General features: G+C 41.6%; 1 protein-coding gene across 1 annotated transcript; it reads left to right on the top strand.

The window, feature by feature from the left end:
* Nucleotides 1-6,239: 6,239 nt before the first annotated feature.
* Fnta (farnesyl transferase alpha) lies at nt 6,240-17,631 on the top strand. Its single transcript, XM_045766427.2, is given in 9 exon segments — nt 6,240-6,351; nt 8,366-8,517; nt 9,838-9,961; nt 10,662-10,757; nt 10,894-11,028; nt 12,022-12,183; nt 12,185-12,220; nt 15,185-15,365; nt 16,842-17,631. Coding segments are annotated over 8 exon segments (969 nt in total). The 5' UTR covers nt 6,240-6,351; nt 8,366-8,375; the 3' UTR covers nt 16,935-17,631.
* The last annotated feature ends 682 nt before the right edge of the window (nt 17,632-18,313 follow it).

Raw genomic sequence — 18,313 nt, forward strand, 5'->3', positions numbered from 1 at the left:
TGTAAGGCTGGCTGTAAGGCTGGCTGTAAGGCTGGCTGTGAGGCTGGCTGTAAGGCTGGCTGTAAGGCTGCACTTGGAGCCGTCATAACAACGTCTGGAAGGGCGCCTGAGAACAATTAGATTTACTATTAATAGGACACACACACACACACACACACACACACACACACACACACACACACACACACACACACACACACACACACACACACTGAAGCCACAGTGACAATGAGAAAAGAGATTACAAAAACCCTTCAGATATTACCAGCTGGGCCCCACACGGGTCAACACTAGGGCCTACAGTTCTCCTATTTCTGATTAACGTCTCGCAGAAGGACTACAATCCTTCCGCCCAGTGCTTGCTGATGATGTATAAATGTATAAATATTACGAAGATAATCAATTTGGTAGAGATCTGCTACATGACTTGGACAAACTGAAAGAATGATCCGACAATTGGCTTCCCGAATTTAACTCAATAAAATGCAAAATTATGAAAATATGTGCTGAGAACAGAAGGCTGAACAGAAGACTCCAAATGGGAGAGGAGACGCTCCAGGAGTCTGACAGAGAAAGAGATCAGAGAAAGGCTTCCTGACAGAGAAACGGTTACTGTCACTCACGCACAACCTGTCACGCACGCACAACCTGTCACGCACGCACAACCTGTCACGCACGCACAATCTGTCACGCATGCACAACCTGTCACGCACGCACAACCTGTCACGCACGCACAACCTGTCACGCACGCACAACCTGTCACGCATGCACAACCTGTCACGCACGCACAATCTGCCTCCCGTAGCTTGCATCAAACTAATGTAATCAGCTGTAGAAGTAGCTTTGCAGGAAGATATATATCACGGGAATGGAAGCTAGGAAGATACGAGTCACAGAGAAGGACGCCAGGAATATGTGAATCATGAGGATACACGGCAGGAAGATGTGAATTTACCTGAGTTTACCTCTCTGTTGACTACCCTCGACGGGAACAGGAAGCCGTCAGATTGTCAAAAATCCTCCCATTGTGCCTGAGGTTTTTCCCAACTGAATTTTCAATTGAAGTGATGTTTTGACATTTACGTCATCAGCGGGTAGGGGGTTCCATGGGTGAAAAGACTGTTCTCTGGCCTACATTGTGGCTTGCTGAGCTTGAAGCTCTTGCTCTTGGTGCTATATTCAACCTTTTAAAGAACTGGTCTGGATTAAGATCCTCCAGTTAAGGTTTGGATTAAGGTCTCGATGAGATCAGCCCTCTCCTGTCTGGTTAATAATAATAATAATAAAAATAATAATAATAATAATAATAATAATAATAATAATAATAATAATAATAATAATTTCGTTCTTTTATTCGCTCAAATTAATATTTGTTTTATTTGTACATTTTATTATCTATGAATACCCTGTTTACCCTTCTCTCTCTCTCTCTCTCTCTCTCTCTCTCTCTCTCTCTCTCTCTCTCTCTCTCTCTCTCTCTCTCTCTCTCTCTCTCTCTCTCTCTCTCTCTCTCTCTCTCTCTCTCTCTCTCTCTCTCTCTCTCTCTCTCTCTCTCTCTCTCTCTCTCTCTCTCTCTCTCTCTCTCTCTCTCTCTCTCTCTCTCTCTCTCTCTCTCTCTCTCTCTCTCTCTCTCTCTCTCTCTCTCTCTCTCTCTCTCTCTCTCTCTCTCCTCTCTCTCTCTCTCTCTCTCTCTCTCTCTCTCTCTCTCTCTCTCTCTCTCTCTCTCTCTCTCTCTCTCTCTCTCTCTCTCTCTCTCTCTCTCTCCTCTCTCTCTCTCTCTCTCTCTCTCTCTCTCTCTCTCTCTCTCTCTCTCTCTCTCTCTCTCTCTCCTCTCTCTCTCTCTCTCTCTCTCTCTCTCTCTCTCTCTCTCTCTCTCTCTCTCTCTCTCTCTCTCTCTCTCTCTCTCTCTCTCTCTCTCTCTCAGGAAAATCACAATTAAAATAAAGTATTCCAAGAACCTGTGAGCGTCAGCGGTGAGTGAGAACTAACAGGACCTTGAGGTCTCCAAGAAACACCGGGACGCGAGCGCCCTTGGCGCCCAAAAACCCCGCCGACGACCTCCAGGATCTGGACCAAGAGACACGGAGGACCTTCATGGCCAACAGAGACCTCGGAGGAGACTTGCCAAGGTCGTGACGCGCTCCCCTGCTGGCTAGGTCATTACCCTAGATCCTCTTGCTTTTGTGCTTGCTATCCCTGTCCATGTGGATGTTCGGGCGTCTTACTCCTCCCTCCACCTATCCACCTCTCCACCGGATTTAGATATGGCGAGGGTCCTAAGCTGAGGAAAGCCTTACAGGCCTTAGCCATTCTTAACGAAGAATAAGGCTGTGTAAGATCTGAAGTTAGCAAGTTGTTGTTGTTGTTTTAGATTCAGCTACTCAGAACGAAGTGTCCATGTAGCACGGGCTATGGTGAGCCCGTAAACTTGGCAAGAAGGTGGCCAAGATATATATGATGCATCGCGTACAGGGTGAGGAGGAGGAGGCGTGATATTTAATAACTTTTACAAATGTCTTTAATTTAGTTTCAAGACATTTGTTAATAAGAAAATAATACTAGAAATTTGTTGCCAGCAAGTTGAATAACTGAATGTCTTTAATTCCCACGAGTAAAATACTCTTGTAAACTTGCAATTGCCTCGTAAAATAGTTTGTAAATGACATTTACAAACTATAGCATGCTAAATTTTAAAAGACCCTTTCAGACTTAAGTTGTAGGTTGTTTAGCTTATGCCTATATCCGGCCCAGCTTGACAGGTACGTCAAAGTCCGTCCGCTCGCCTGCCTTAAGACTTGACGATTGCAGCAAAGTCCGTCCTTCCACGTCTTAAAATTAAAATTAAAAAATTTAAAAATTCAAATTCAAATGATTATTCAGGTAAAGCATATACATACAAGGCGTGATACAAACAAAGATGGCTTTATAGATAGAGCTAGTACATACAATGCCTAAAGCCACTATTACGCAAAGCGTTTCGGGCAGGAAACCCGAGTTATTAAGACTTGACCAGTATACCAAAGCTCATCTACCCACCTGCATTAAGACTTAACTAGTACAACAAAGCTTGGACATCAGCATAGCTATCGAACACGCACCAATATATTTACCTTCCAGAGAAATATCAATTGAACTGTAATGAAGCAACATAAAACTGCCGGAAAGGCCCTTGACATGATTGACAGCCTGCCTGTCAGGCAAGCGCAGGCACCAAGGCTCTGATCTAGGAGTTGATAGATTGAATTGACAGAACTCTCGTCGCTCTGCCGTCAGCTGTAGGTCAACTATCCAGGTAAATCTGCCAGATGCAAAACAACTCTCAATATTAGCTGTCAAGCGCTTATCAAGTTTCCAGATGAAGAAAAGGAGATTGAGACAGAACAAAATGGAGGAGGCGGAGATGTGTCCGTAAGAAAGATTCGACAAATAAGCGGAATTGAATAGCTCAAACCGGATAAGTTCGGTTAAAAGCGAGGGCTAGAGGAGTGCGGATAAGCAAGAGTCAGCGCCCGGCCGGATACCGAACAAATGAGAGGACCTGCCTGGCGTGACGTCACTCTTACCAGCTGCCATGATCAATAGTCTGTTGCTGAGTGGTCGGTGTGTACACTAGTGTACACTGGTGGTCGGTGTGTACACTGTTGTACACTGGTGGTCGGTGTGTACACTAGTGTACACTGGTGGTCGGTGTGTACACTAGTGTACACTGGTGGTCGGTGTGTACACTAGTGTACACTGGTGGTCGGTGTGTACACTAGTGTACACTGGTGGTCGGTGTGTACACTAGTGTACACTGGTGGTCGGTGTGTACACTAGTGTACACTGGTGGTCGGTGTGTACACTAGTGTACACTGGTGGTCGGTGTGTACACTAGTGTACACTGGTGTACGGTGTGTACACTGGTGGACGGTGTGTACACTGGTGTACGGTGTGTACACTGGTGTACGGTGTGTACACTGGTGGACGGTGTGTACACTGGTGGACGGTGTGTACAATGCTGTACATTAGTGGACGCTGTGTACACCCAGAGGACGCTATGTACACCCAATGAACGCTATGTTCACTCAGAGAACGGCTCTGGCTGTTCCGAGAGTCGTAATTTGATTACTGTTTCCTGGTGTGTCAAACCTCTTAATCGTCCAGTCACTTGAGCTGGACGATAGAGCAACGGTCTCCCTACATGCAGGTCGGCGTTCAATCCCCGACCGTCCAAGTGGTTGGGCACCATTCCTTTCCACCGTTCCATCCCAAATCCTTATCCTAATCCCTTCCCAGTGCCATATAGTCGTAATGGCTCTGTGCCATTCAAACAAAAAAACTCAATTCTGGAACCAGCCTAGTGCTCGGGGTTGCCAAGTTTCTCACGACACGGAGACTCATACAGTAAATGTTTTTGTTTCAAGATTATACACATGACGTCAGGCTGCGAGCAGCCGCGTCCAACAGCCTGGTTGATCAGTCCAGCAACCAGGAGGCCTGGTCGACGACCGGGCCGCGGGGACGCTAAGCCCCGGAAGCACCTCAAGGTAACCTCAAGGTAAGGTATGACAGCGTCCTGCTGCCCTATTCTATATGATGGTTATCTTGAGGTTATCTTGAGGTTATCTTGAGGTTATCTTGAGATGATTTCGGGGCTTTTTAGTGTCCCCGCGGCCCGGTCCTCAACCAGGCCTCCACCTCCAGGAAGCAGCCCGTGACAGCTGGCTAACAACCAGGTACCTATTTTACTGCTAGGTAACAGGGGCATAGGGTGAAAGAAACTCTGACCATTATTTCTTGCCGGCGCCTGGGATCGAACCCGGGACCACAGGATCACAAGTCCAGTGTGCTGTCCGCTTGGCCGATCGGCTCCCTCACACATGGATCACAGAATATAGTTCATGGGGCCATACGTTCACCTAATATCCCCAGCTTATAAGGTGCAAGGTTAGGCATACGTAGTCCAATTACCTTGTGCCATTTGGTCTAATATTCATAATTGTGTCCTAGCTCGCGATCACGGAGTTAACAGATTGGGGGCTCTCTGTTAGGGGGACATTATTGCAGTTACCCATCATGAGGAGCGACATCCCTGCCTTCTCCACACACACACACACACACACACACACACACACACACACACACACACACACACACACACACACACACACACACACACACACACACACACACACACACACACACACACACACACACACACACACACACACACACACACACACACACACACACACACACACACACACACACACCACACACACACACACACACACACACACACACACACACACACACACACACACACACACACACACACACACACACACACACACACACACTAGGGGAGGGGTGTTTGGTGATGTCTCAGAACATGCTTTTTCACCCACAGGGGTTATAAACCCTTGGAACCGCCTACCCGCCGAAGCCGTAAATGTCAAAACTCTGTTACAATTTAAAATCCAACTGGAAAAGATCATCAGGGCAAATGTGGGGGACCTTTGACAAGCTGCCGACTTCCTGTCCTCTTCGTGGCCAATAGTGTTAGTGGCCCTCAGGTATACTCTGGTAAAATAACATAGTTCCTCCCTCCGTTTTCCCATATAAAAGTGAACATAAACTAAAAAAAATGACAACAAAAGTTAGTTTTGTATATATAATGCACAGATAACATTTCACATACAAATAGTAATACTGACAATGCATACTAGATAAAAAAAACATAAAATAGCCGATTATATAGCTTAAAAGGTTTGAAAATATTTCAGAGCATATTAACAGAAAACGCGACTTCACAGGGTGAGTCAGAAGTCCTCTGTAAATTGAGAATACCTTCTTGTTCTTTATAAATGTTTAAATTGTATGTTACCCTGTCCATATGATGGTGGAAGCTTTCCCACACATAGTAGTTGAGTGTACCGGGTCAGAGTATTGCACGTTCATTATTCATTGTATTTAAAATTGGCCAGCCAACTATAAACTGGGATTTTGACTTGCACTGTATCACCAGTGATGTTTAATATAAAATCCCTTAACATTTGTTTATATTCTAGTTAATTATAAAATTGAATCACTATTAAAAATATTACTATTCTTAAATACACTAAATTACTTATTGAATTTAATTTTGTATTAATAATTTGACAGTAGAGATTCGAATTACCTTATTTACAATACCATGTTGCTAGCTGGAAACTGCATACATATTACAAATAAAACATAAATAGGACCACTGTAAGACTTAAAAACTAAAATTAAGTCAAAATTTTGTAATTATCAAACTAACGGTGGAAGTAACCCAAAGTGTGTTGTTGTTTGTTGTGGTGCAGCCAGGCCATTACTGCTCGGTGGGCTGTTAGTGTCTTGTTGTTTATTGTGTGGAGAGGTGAGGCATGTGTGTGATGTAGAGTCATATATGAGGCTAGTGTGTGTGTGAGTGGCCACTAGCTCAGGCTAGTTATCCTGTCGACCTATCAGCGGCCGGCTATGGTTGATCTGTCGACCCATCAGTGGCCGGCTATAGTTAATCTGTCGACCCATCAGTGGCCGGCTATAGTTGATCTGTCGACCCATCAGCGGCCGGCTATAGTTGATCTGTTGACCCATCAGCGGCCGGCTGTAGTTAATCTGTTGACCCATCAGCGGTCGGCTATGGTTGATCTGTCGACCCATCAGCGGTCGGCTATAGTTGATCTGTCGACCCATCAGCGGTCGGCTATAGTTGATCTGTCGACCCATCAGCGTCCGGCTATAGTTAATCTGTCGACCCATCAGCGGCCGGCTATAGTTGATCTGTCGACCCATCAGCGGTCGGCTATAGTTGATCTGTCGACCCATCAGCGGTCGGCTATAGTTGATTTGTCGACCCATCAGCGGCCGGCTATAGTTAATCTGTCGACCCATCAGCGGCCGGCTATAGTTGATCTGTCGACCCATCAGCGGTCGGCTATAGTTGATCTGTCGACCCATCAGCGTCCGGCTATAGTTAATCTGTCGACCCATCAGCGGCCGGCTATAGTTGATCTGTCGACCCATCAGCGGTCGGCTGTAGTTGATCTGTCGACCCATCAGCGACCGGCTATAGTTAATCTGTCGACCCATCAGCGGCCGGCTATAATTGATCTGTCGACCCATCAGCGGTCGGCTGTAGTTGATCTGTCGACCCATCAGCGACCGGCTATAGTTAATCTGTCGACCCATCAGCGGCCGGCTATAATTGATCTGTCGACCCATCAGCGGCCGGCTATAGTTGATCTGTCAACCCATCAGCGGCCGGCTGTAGTTAATCTGTCGACCCATCAGCGGTCGGCTATAGTTGATCTGTCGACCCATCAGCGGCCGGCTATAATTGATCTGTCGACCCATCAGCGGCCGGCTATAGTTGATCTGTCGACCCATCAGCGGCCGGCTATAGTTGATCTGTCGACCCATCAGCGGTCGGCTGTAGTTGATCTGTCGACCCATCAGCGGCCGGCTATAGTTAATCTGTCGACCCATCAGCGGCCGGCTATAATTGATCTGTCGACCCATCAGCGGCCGGCTATAGTTGATCTGTCGACCCATCAGCGGTCGGCTATAGTTGATCTGTCGACCCATCAGCGTCCGGCTATAGTTAATCTGTCGACCCATCAGCGGCCGGCTATAGTTGATCTGTCGACCCATCAGCGGCCGGCTTTAGTTGATCTGTCGACCCATCAGCGGTCGGCTATAGTTAATCTGTCGACCCATCAGCGGCTGGCTGTAGTTAATCTGTCGACCCATCAGTGGCCGGCTATAGTTGATCTGGCGACCCATCAGTGGCCGGCTATAGTTGATCTGTCGACCCATCAGCGGCCGGCTGTAGTTATCCTGTTAACTCATCAGTGGCAGGCATTTTTTTTTACCTACAGTAGGTGTATAGTAGCTTAGGTTTTTGTACACTAAAACATACACTACCAACAGCTAGATCATTTTTGTTTTCAGTACTAATTAGTGAACTGATAACTTATCCAGAGAGTTGAGGTCAGAACATAATTTTTCCATTGCACTTAGACTTTGGTTGAATCAAATGAACCGAACCATATAACAGAAAGTCAGTTAGGCTTATGAGGGAGGGTTCCCCTGATAACAAAAAAATACAAATTGGTACAGTCCATTTTTAGTTTTGGCTATTAACATAATGTCACCAATGATGCTCTTTGCAATGTTTTAGTGTGCTATTGACTTCGCAGCCACTTCACAGGCATCAAAAATAGACCAATTTACCTCGGTTGTTCAAATGGTGGCTGTGGTCTTTCAAGGTATTCATTAAAACTGTTTTGATGTCTTTAAATTTAGTATTTCAAATGTAGCCCCTAATGTAGAACCTAACTTGTACTCCATATTCCAGAGAGGAGATAATGGGCTCAAATGACAATGACTACACTACAGAAGAGGAGGCCTGGGTATTCTATCGAGACAGAGAAGAATGGGCAGACGTTACACCAATACCTCAAGATGATGGCCCAAATGCAGTGGTAAAAATTGCATATACAGACGCTTGTAAGTATATTTAATTATGCTGTGATAAAACTATTAAAGTGTTAATCAAATTCTTATTTTTAAAACTAAGTGTTTGCACCATTTGTCACTGTTCACCATAACATAAATAACTATTAAAAAAAGTAACTTAAAAAATTAAAGAATAAATTTACTGGGCATTATTGAACAATGTGATACCTGCTTGATGGGGTTCTGAGTGTTCTTCTACTCTCCGAGCCCAGTCTGTGGCCAGGCTTGACTTGTGAGAGCTTTTTCCAATGGACTGTTGCTTGGAGCAGCTCCGCAGGCTCACATATCCTCCACAGCATGGTTGATCTGGAACTTCTTGACGAAAACTAGATAGTTTCCTCTTGAAGATGTCCACGGTTGTTCCAGTAATATTTCTTATATTCGATGGGAGGATGTTGAACAACCGTGTACCTCTGATGTTTATTCATTGTTCCCTTATTGTGCCTATGGCACCCCTGCTCTTCACTGGTTTGATTTTGCATTTTCTTCTATACCATTCATTTCAGTATGTTGTTATTTTACTGTGTAGATTTGGGACCTGGCCCTCCAGTATTTTCCACGTGTATATTATCCGGCTACATTCGGACTGCTCTTCGGTGGTTCGTTGTCTGAACCACGGGGGATTCTTTTCAGTCATTGGGCCTTTGGGGCTGGTCGCTTCGAGTGACTTGTCTGCTGGATTCTCGGGGTTTGGCTCTCCATGCGGTTCATATCCGGGGAGTGTCCAACATCCCAGTGGATGAACTTTATTGGTTCATTCCCTTGTCCACGGAATGGACGGTTGACGCTGACTCCTTCAGTTGGCTCTGCATAATGTACGGGCTCCCGGAGGTGGACCTCTTCGATCAGCCTCCGAACTGGAGGTGTGAGTAGCTGGCGGGAGTGGAAGGAGGAAGTCTGGGGTCCCTCCCCTCCCCTCCTGAGAAGGGAAAGGCTGGCAGACATGGAATGCTCCCAAACACATGGGGATTTCCATAGGCCATTGCTCCCTTTGCCTCTCTGAGGGGGCCAGGTTCTGGCTCGTGGTCCTCGGTAGGCTGAACTCTAATTGACATGCCCCAGACTAATATTACGTACATTAGTCCAATAGCTCCAGGGAACTGGAGAGACTCGCCCAGAAAATGGCATTTCATTACATTCAATGCTGGGTTTTTATGAAAAAGTGGTTGATGAAATTCAATGATCAGCATGGCTTCGGTTTACAATACAGTATTATATCTATATTATAATGAACCAATACTGCTCTATATACTTGTGTTAGATATGTTTTTCTGGCTGATCAGTCTTCATTGTGCTAAATCATTTCAACAGTTACAGATGTGTATGACTATTTTCGAGCTGTGATGGCTAACGGGGAGCTGTCTCAGAGAGCCCTAGAGCTAACTGAAGATGCATTAAATATGAATGCTGCCAACTATACTGTGTGGCAATATAGGTGAGGTGCAATACTACATGTATGATAATGCTGATGTGTGTTTTTGCATGGAGCAAGCTCTGGAGACTTACCTCTTGACCATTAATCAATTGCCATGAGGTCTCCTTAAATAATTGAGTTTTGCATACAGAATTTTTATTTAAATCCATGTACAGTATGTAGTTAATGTTCTGTTTCTATCCACATGTCACCCACTTGGTATCTGCCTCACTCTCAAGAACCTTCTTAAATTTTTCTGGTTCATTTGGTCATTCATTTATAATTAATGTTCCCTAGTCTTGGTTCTGCACTCATTCACAGAGCTGCTACTTACTCACCTTGCCAGTGCCAAAGTACAGATATTATGTATGTTACAACACTGTCCTCTATGGATAGTTTACATTCAGTAATGACACAGTCCTCTCTTGTAGCCTATTCTCATTTCGGCTTCTCTGTGGCCGAGACTAGCCTTTTGGAACCCCTTTGATTTTTATAAAAACAAATGAATTTAAGAAGGTAGGGATGCCATTGCTATTGCTGCATTCTTGGATATTGAACATCATTATATGTTCAATAAATGAAGGCAATTAAAAAAGGTTATACATTTTATTACAAAAACTTCATTACAGTACGTACTTAAATAATATTTTAAATTAATCTGTTAACAAATTTCTAAGCTTAATTAAAATGTTCTCATTAGCATTCCTAATATATTTTACAGGAGAAAGATTCTCAGACATTTAGGAAGTAACCTGGAGGCTGAATTGACATTTTGTCGGGAAATGATTGAAATGAATCCCAAAAACTATCAAGTGTGGTAAGATATTATGATAAATTCTAGTTATATACTATACATAAATGAATATATTTTTGCATATATAAAGTACAATATTTGAAACTGTCAGTACTAGTGATATTGTTGATTATGTTTGTAACTGTGTAACTCCCACCAGGCATCATCGCCGTGTTATTGTCGAGTGGCTCGGTGATGCCAGCAAAGAACTGAGACTGACCGAGATGATCTTTAATCAAGATGCCAAGAATTACCATGCTTGGGAACATCGACAGTGGGTCCTCAGAACGTTTAAGTATGTAGAAATCCTTAAGCTACCTTCTGCTCTTGAAATATTTGCCATAATACCAAGATAACTTATGAAGGGGGAATGACATGTGCTTCATGGTTTATGGCTTTTTTGGAAAATGCCTGTAGTTTACTACTGGATTGTCCAAGCTTGCTAATTAAAATTGTAAGGGCATGACCCCATTCTGAATCACTTTGAGATCCAAATTAGCCAAATTTCTTTCAATGCTCATAAAAAAATGGTAGCTTTTTTTTTACTACACCCAACCTAATTCATATTTCCACATATAATAAGCATAAACATATATTCTTATGGCAGTATCTTCATAAAAATAAATAAAATAGAATGACTAACATAAATTTCAGCTTATTGGAGTTAATGTTATCTTGATCATGGAAGGATTTTAATTTTGTATAGTAGCCTAACCTATCCCTAAAATTACTGTAAAAGTGCTTATATTACATTTTTCTCTCTTCTCTTCCTTATTTCAAATGCAGTACTTTTCCCACTTTCTCTTGTAACACATCGTTCTCGGCAAAAGTTTATCTACTGTAAGTTTTGTATTAAAGGACAAAACGTTAGGAGATACGATCTACCATGTTGTATCAAGTGAAGGGAGAAACCTGTGGGTGATAAGCTCATGGGCCGGAGCATGTTCACTCTGGCCACAATATTTGGGCAGCTAGATGACATGAAACTTCCTTATTTTAGCAGGGAAATACACTATACAGCCTGTACACCGTTTTAAACAATCAACAATTGTTTGTTATAATATTTTATATTTATACATTTTGTTATTAATGCTTATTTTTTCTAATGTAAGCCCCAAACCAGGCTGACAAGGTAGCTCTAGAAACCATCAACCAATAAGGAGCAAATACATATATGGCAGAGGCTCATGACGGTGTTTTTTCTTGATGTTGTCAGTATATTCTCAGTGCCTGATTTGTGAACTCTGTTAAATGTAAGATTCCAATTATTTTGTTTTAATTTTCACAGACTTTATGATGGAGAACTTGATTATGTTGATAGACTTCTTAAAGAAGACGTGAGAAATAACTCTGCTTGGAACCAGCGGCACTTTGCTATCACTCAGACCACAGGCTTCACACCGGAGGTGATAGAGCGAGAAGTGGAGTACACCAAAAGGCCATCACTAAAGTGTGGGTAATGAGAGCCCGTGGAGTTACCTCAGAGGGTTGGTATTTAATATTAAACTTATCACTGTAGACACCCAACCCACACATCTGAAAAGAAAGTGACACTTTCTTTTCAGAGGTGTGGATCTGGTGTCTATTTTTTCAGCCACATTATTGTAGTTTACTCTCTCTGTATTACTGTAGTCATATTCACCGAGTTTAAAACATTATTTGAATTCTTTTGCGCTAAAACTGTTTTATGCATGAATTAGTTATAATAAATATGTATAATTATCACTCCAATGTCCTTAATGTCTTATTTCGTCTGAAAACATATACTGTATATTCCTATGTAGAATCCTCGGTAGGCATTGCATAAGCTGCCTTGAGGGTTCTTCTTCTTGTCTGTGTTCATGTGGATATCAAAGTGTGGAGGGTGATGACAGCATTGGAGCCGAAGGCATCCTTCCTTCTCAACCCTGCAACCATATCCCTACTAAATTTTATTTTTTGTTGTGAATTTTTGGAATTAGGATTTTCTTTCTAAAGCATACTTGAACTTGTAACCATTAGTTTAAAAACCAGGATGATATTTTTAGTAAAGTTAAATACTGTATAGCAAAAATATAATTAGACGAAATTAAGTAAGATAAATGTGAATGTATTTTGTGATGTTAAAGAAATGGTTACAGTACTGTATATGGTGAGGAAGTCTCAAGGAGACAAGAACACTTTCCCACCAAGTGCAGCAATAACACCAGAGCTTCTAGAAACTCAAGACACCAGGTTACTGTGGTAATCAAAACTATGCTACCAGTAGAAATCAATTGGCATGAAGCAGGACAGTGACATCCTGCAAGAAAAGTGCTGAGATTGGTGGCGGGAGGTCACTTTATGCCCAAGTTTCAGAGGTCACACTGCCAACTGCCGCTCTGTTACTGTTGAATGGATATCTTCAACCTGACGCTTATCCGAAGGACTGAACCAAAGGAAGATAAGGGCAGTATCTAGCCGCGAGTGAGAGCCCAGGAAATGATCTTGTTGTAAGCGGTTTTGTTGGAGCTGTGCAGAAAGAGGCTTCGAGGTCTGGCAAGCTGCGGTGACCATGAGATAGACCTGATGTGAGAGGTCTTCATTGTCAGAAAGGATGACTTTGTTACATGAGTGTAGGCATGCCAAAGAAGGGCACCGAGCTGCTAGTGCACCAGGAGGGTGGCACTATTACCTGTGGAGTAAGTGGATGCAGCCACACTTCCACACTGATTAAGACTCAAGATGATGTGAAATCAAGTAGGAAGTTCAAAGAGTGTGAGGCTAATTTGCCAGGTGCTGCGTATGTGCGTACTGTCGGCTAACGGGCAGATCCAGGAGCTACACACACAGGTGGTTTGATCCATAGGTACCCTAAAGGTAAGGAAGGGACCTGTAGCATCTTTAAGTAAACATTGAAAAAGTTAAGGGAGCAGTGCGGTGGTCCTTGTCAACAAGAGGTGGTCAACAAGAGGTTAGGGGCCTGGGCAGTTACGTGAGAATTGAACCTTTGGAGTAACAGTGATATTTGTGGCAATGAGACAGTTGTAGGAACCAGACTGTACATTGATGAAGTTAAGGGAGCAGTGCAGCAGTCCCGGGCAACAAGAGGTTGGCCCTATATTGAGAGACAGTGTTATATATCAGTCCATCCTCCTATTAAGGTAGTTCTTATAGTAATGATGAAGACCATCGTACATATATTAACATAAAAGGCAGTTAGAAAGAAGAAAGTGGTACTATTGAATTTGAACAAACTGGAAAAGTTTTTGTACAGTATTGATGTTGCCAAAAAAATATAACTTAACTTTACTAGGCCTAATATAGTACATATGTGCAATACTAGGCCTAGGAATATTTAAAAAAAATTTAGCTTTATTTTTTCCAGCCTATACAGTGAATAGCACCAAATTCTACTACAGTATATTTTCTATGTATGTATGATAATCCACACATAAGGTAATTACAAAAAATACTATCTAAACAGGAGGGTGGGTTGTATATATGCAGCAGAGGTTAAGTCCCCGGGTAGTTACACGAGAACAGCCCCTTTAGAGTAGCAGTGATATTTATGTAATAGCACGGCAGTAGTGGGGAACCTGTCTATGTTTAGTGTAGCAGAAATTGGGGGCCAAGAGTTTAGAGCCCAGTGAGATCGTGTGAAGATTGGCCCACTGAAGCAGCAGCAGTTGGGGCACAGGTACTTGATGCCCTGGTCAGTCAGGTGAGGGCTGGTCTATATTGAATAACAGACAGTGACAGTGATCTGAGGATGGCTGTGTATTTTGTGGGAGTGTGTGTGGAGTGGGGTCCATGAGTTGAAGTATAGGGCACAAGGTAACTGTACCTATATTCCAAGACTAGGTTTGTAATTTGCCAGCAGATGGTGGCAAATTCCAGTGACGGAATTGCAGGAAACAGGAACGGCAAATGAAGTAACCCAGGAAGGGGCCAATTCTGGCTCCTTCTGGCATTAGTGAAAAACTGAAGTCTGGAGAGGATTATCAGGAGCAGGTGCCAGAGGTTGTCGGATAGACATTAGAGATAAGAAACTTTAATTTAAGTGTGATTGTTATTTTGTTTGTGTGACAGTGTCACGTAGGTTTTCAAGCAACAGTCAGGACGTAACAAGGGTCGGGTTGTTGAGCCCAATTTAATGATACCCCACAAGCCCAGTGTTAGAGAATATCTGCCGTATTAGCATGAGTGGCTATTTATTTGTTGCTAGCTAGTAACGGAAACCTTAGATGTTGGAGGGTGATTTTCTTTTGGGCAATTATTTTCTTTAATATTTGGTATTTGCCCTAGTTGTTACATTCACAGACCCGAAAGTTGGCCCCCATTCAATAAATCTGTCGGTGAATATGCACGTATGTATGGAGTTTAATTGAAAGACAGCCTTGCTCACTTCACTACAACCCTATGTGGAGGCAAGTTGAAGATAATTTGGAAGAGTACACCTTACAATATATTATTATATTTTCATTGGTTAGGGTTGTCCAACACTGTGATGGTGGCATGAATAGTACTGGCAATCTGGAGCAGTGGTGCCAACAAATGTATGATGCTGGCCAACGCTCACCTCATCTTCTTGCCTTCATGATAGACCTTATGGAAGACAAGATGGAGCGAGAGGCCTCGGAAAGACCGCATGTACTGAAGAAAACTCAGGAGGTGTGCTTTATTCTTTTTGTTTATTACCTTAACTTATATGAGCTTTGAATACTAAAAGGTAAACACTGTGTGTATTTTTATGATGTAAGTAAAACACAAAACTTACACAAGATGGGTTACGAGTATTTACTTAAGGCAAAATAGTGCTTTGTTATGTGTATCTTTTAGGAGTAGAGAGAATATCTTCTCGTAATATCTAATAATAGATTGTGTGTACTAATGTAGCTTAAGCATCAGAGAGCATTTGCCACATCTTGGGCCATGGAATACAGCACTAGTAATGGTAAGAACTACAAACCTTATGAGGAAAAAACAAAGAGAGACATTCCAGGACAAATTTTTGTTGTAGGTTGCATTAAGCCAAACACATTCTGTCCCTGACAATGGGAAAGCATCTGTTAGGGGCAATGTGATGCTATACACCAGTGCCAAGGTACGTCTTGTACCAGTTTCTGAATCAATCATTCCACTAAGTTGCTTCATTAGGTAGTTAAAGTCTGATGTAAAAAACTGAAAGTTTGTTTCGTGTTACATAATATACAACATTTATTTGGTTTTAGTTGTTTACCTTTGTTTATGTGCCAGTGGAGAGCGACATCTACACACATTTTGAGTAACATTATATGTTGGGGATTTAGGCCTTAGACCAGGTACTAAAGGAAGTAAGATCATGTGTGTTATTTTGTTATTAATACAGTAGGTTTATGCACTTAGTTTAATCTTTGTCATATATCTTCATGCACCGGCGAGAAACATTGGGCAGAGTTTCTTTCACCCTATGCCCCTGTTACCTAGCAGTAAAATAGGTACCTGGGTGTTAATCAGCTGTCACGGGCTGCTTCCTGGGGGTGGAGGCCTGGTCGAGGGGACACTAAAAAGCCCTGAAATCATCTCAAGATAACCTAACCTTTGGTTTACCAGAGATTTTCAAATTTTCCTTCAGTAACACTGAAATATGCATATTGATGACTAAAGAAACAGGTACACTAATTGCTTTTACTTCATATTTAAAAAATCATATAATTATTATTATTGTTACTTCTTATACATTACCAAAACATTAGAGTTCCCAAATATTTGCACAAACTCTTCCAGTCAGAAGTTTTAAATGTTAATGAAAGCAAACTTAAACATGTCCAGTTAACACCAAAGTCATTTAACTTTGCTTCCATTAGTATTTAAATATTCTTGACTGAAAAGTATATATTTTTTGAACTGCACTGTATTTTGGTCATATGTGAAATGTGCACCTTTACTGTAATACAGTAATAATAATACTTGATGAAACATTGCTGTAATTTTGTTAGTGAATGAATATAATATATATTTATAATACAGTGTACAGGTAGTACAGTATTTATAGTTTTACCATGTACCTGTATAAATGTAATTATTACTTTGGTCTATAAATTATGTCCATACAGTATATATAGGTAAGCTTTAATTACACCTATATTAAATTCTCTTAATTTACAGCTATGTGAATCTTTGGCCATGGAACATGACAAGATTCACCATGAGTACTGGATGTATATAGAACGAAGCCTTAGTCACAGATTTGGCGCTTAGGCAGTTGAATTCAGATCTCGGTGTTCCAGTGCCCTTATTTAATACTGGATCTCAGTGTGCAGGTACGAAACACAGCAGCTTCATAGTATTCTTAGGATGCTTTCACTTAGTCATGTTTCCCATAGGCTAAACGTAATGACCAGAGATGAAGTTTTGAATTCCATTTTGACCAATTGATAACTGTATCTTACAAGTTTATCCTTTTTTTATATGGCAAGTTAAATATGAATCCAGTTATATTTAATTACTAGCATATGAGCATCCACTTGAACTGTGTATGTCATTGATTATAGCAAAATAATAATTTTTTAAAGTGATGCTTTGATGAAAATTAAATAATGATCAGGATTTTACAAGTATGTACATTGAAGGGCTAACATAATCCAGAATTCTAATTATATATTACTCAAATTAAGCTCTAGGACTTATGTTGGTTTAACATAGCACAAAGTGCTGAGAGTTGTGTACTGTAAAGTTATTCTATATTAAGTACTGTATAGACTATCTCCAATAAAATTTTACCTGTAATTACTTGCAGGTAAAAAAAAAACATCGTCTTCAGTTAAGTCTGTTCTCAACTCGGCACACATTGTAGGCTATTAAAGCACTGTTATCAGATTGGTATTTGTCACTGTATAGTATTGTCAGTTTAGAGTTTTATATTTGTTACCAGTTAATACTAAAAAATTTATTTCATTGTGCTTGTTTTTTGACCACCTGTTGTTAACATCCTTATATACCCTGGAGTAAAGAAGGAGGAGAGCGAGCTCTAGGGCTCCAGCTTCTCTTGTTCCCCCACTAAGGCCAAGTGTCTCCACCCTCCCAAAATAGGAAATAATATAATAATTGTGATTTTTAATGTAAACTTGATTTGCTTCTATGAGTTCCCTCACTTTTCCTCTTCATGTTGGTTTTGTTAAATCTTTAGCACCTAACCTAATGCTTGTTAAAGACTTCTGAACAGAAAATACTGTGAAAGTGGGTTATACATTAATAATCTGGATTTGCATCAGATAATTAAAAACAATAGTTGCCCACTGAGGTTTCATGATGTAATGACAAACACTAGTAATATGAAAGGCCATTTTTTCTCTTCTCTAGATAGTAATAAAACACGGCAATTCCTTCACAAATCAAGCACTGACTACACCCTCCCCAGAGTGGACAGTAGTACAAAAGTTAATTAACTTCAAGATTAAGAAGAGCAAACAGAGTTGTGTACTAACAGTATTTCTCAAAGAAATATCCGACTTTTATGGTAAGATTTGTGTGTATCAGTCCTAGAATATGGAAAATATTTATATATTATAGTATTGGTAACTATATTAGGTCATTCAGGAGTCACTTATATAATATATTGTACTTGCTACAAAACAGTG

The sequence above is a fragment of the Procambarus clarkii genome, chromosome 81 (genome assembly GCF_040958095.1).
Source record: "Procambarus clarkii isolate CNS0578487 chromosome 81, FALCON_Pclarkii_2.0, whole genome shotgun sequence".
NCBI lineage: Eukaryota > Metazoa > Arthropoda > Malacostraca > Decapoda > Cambaridae > Procambarus > Procambarus clarkii.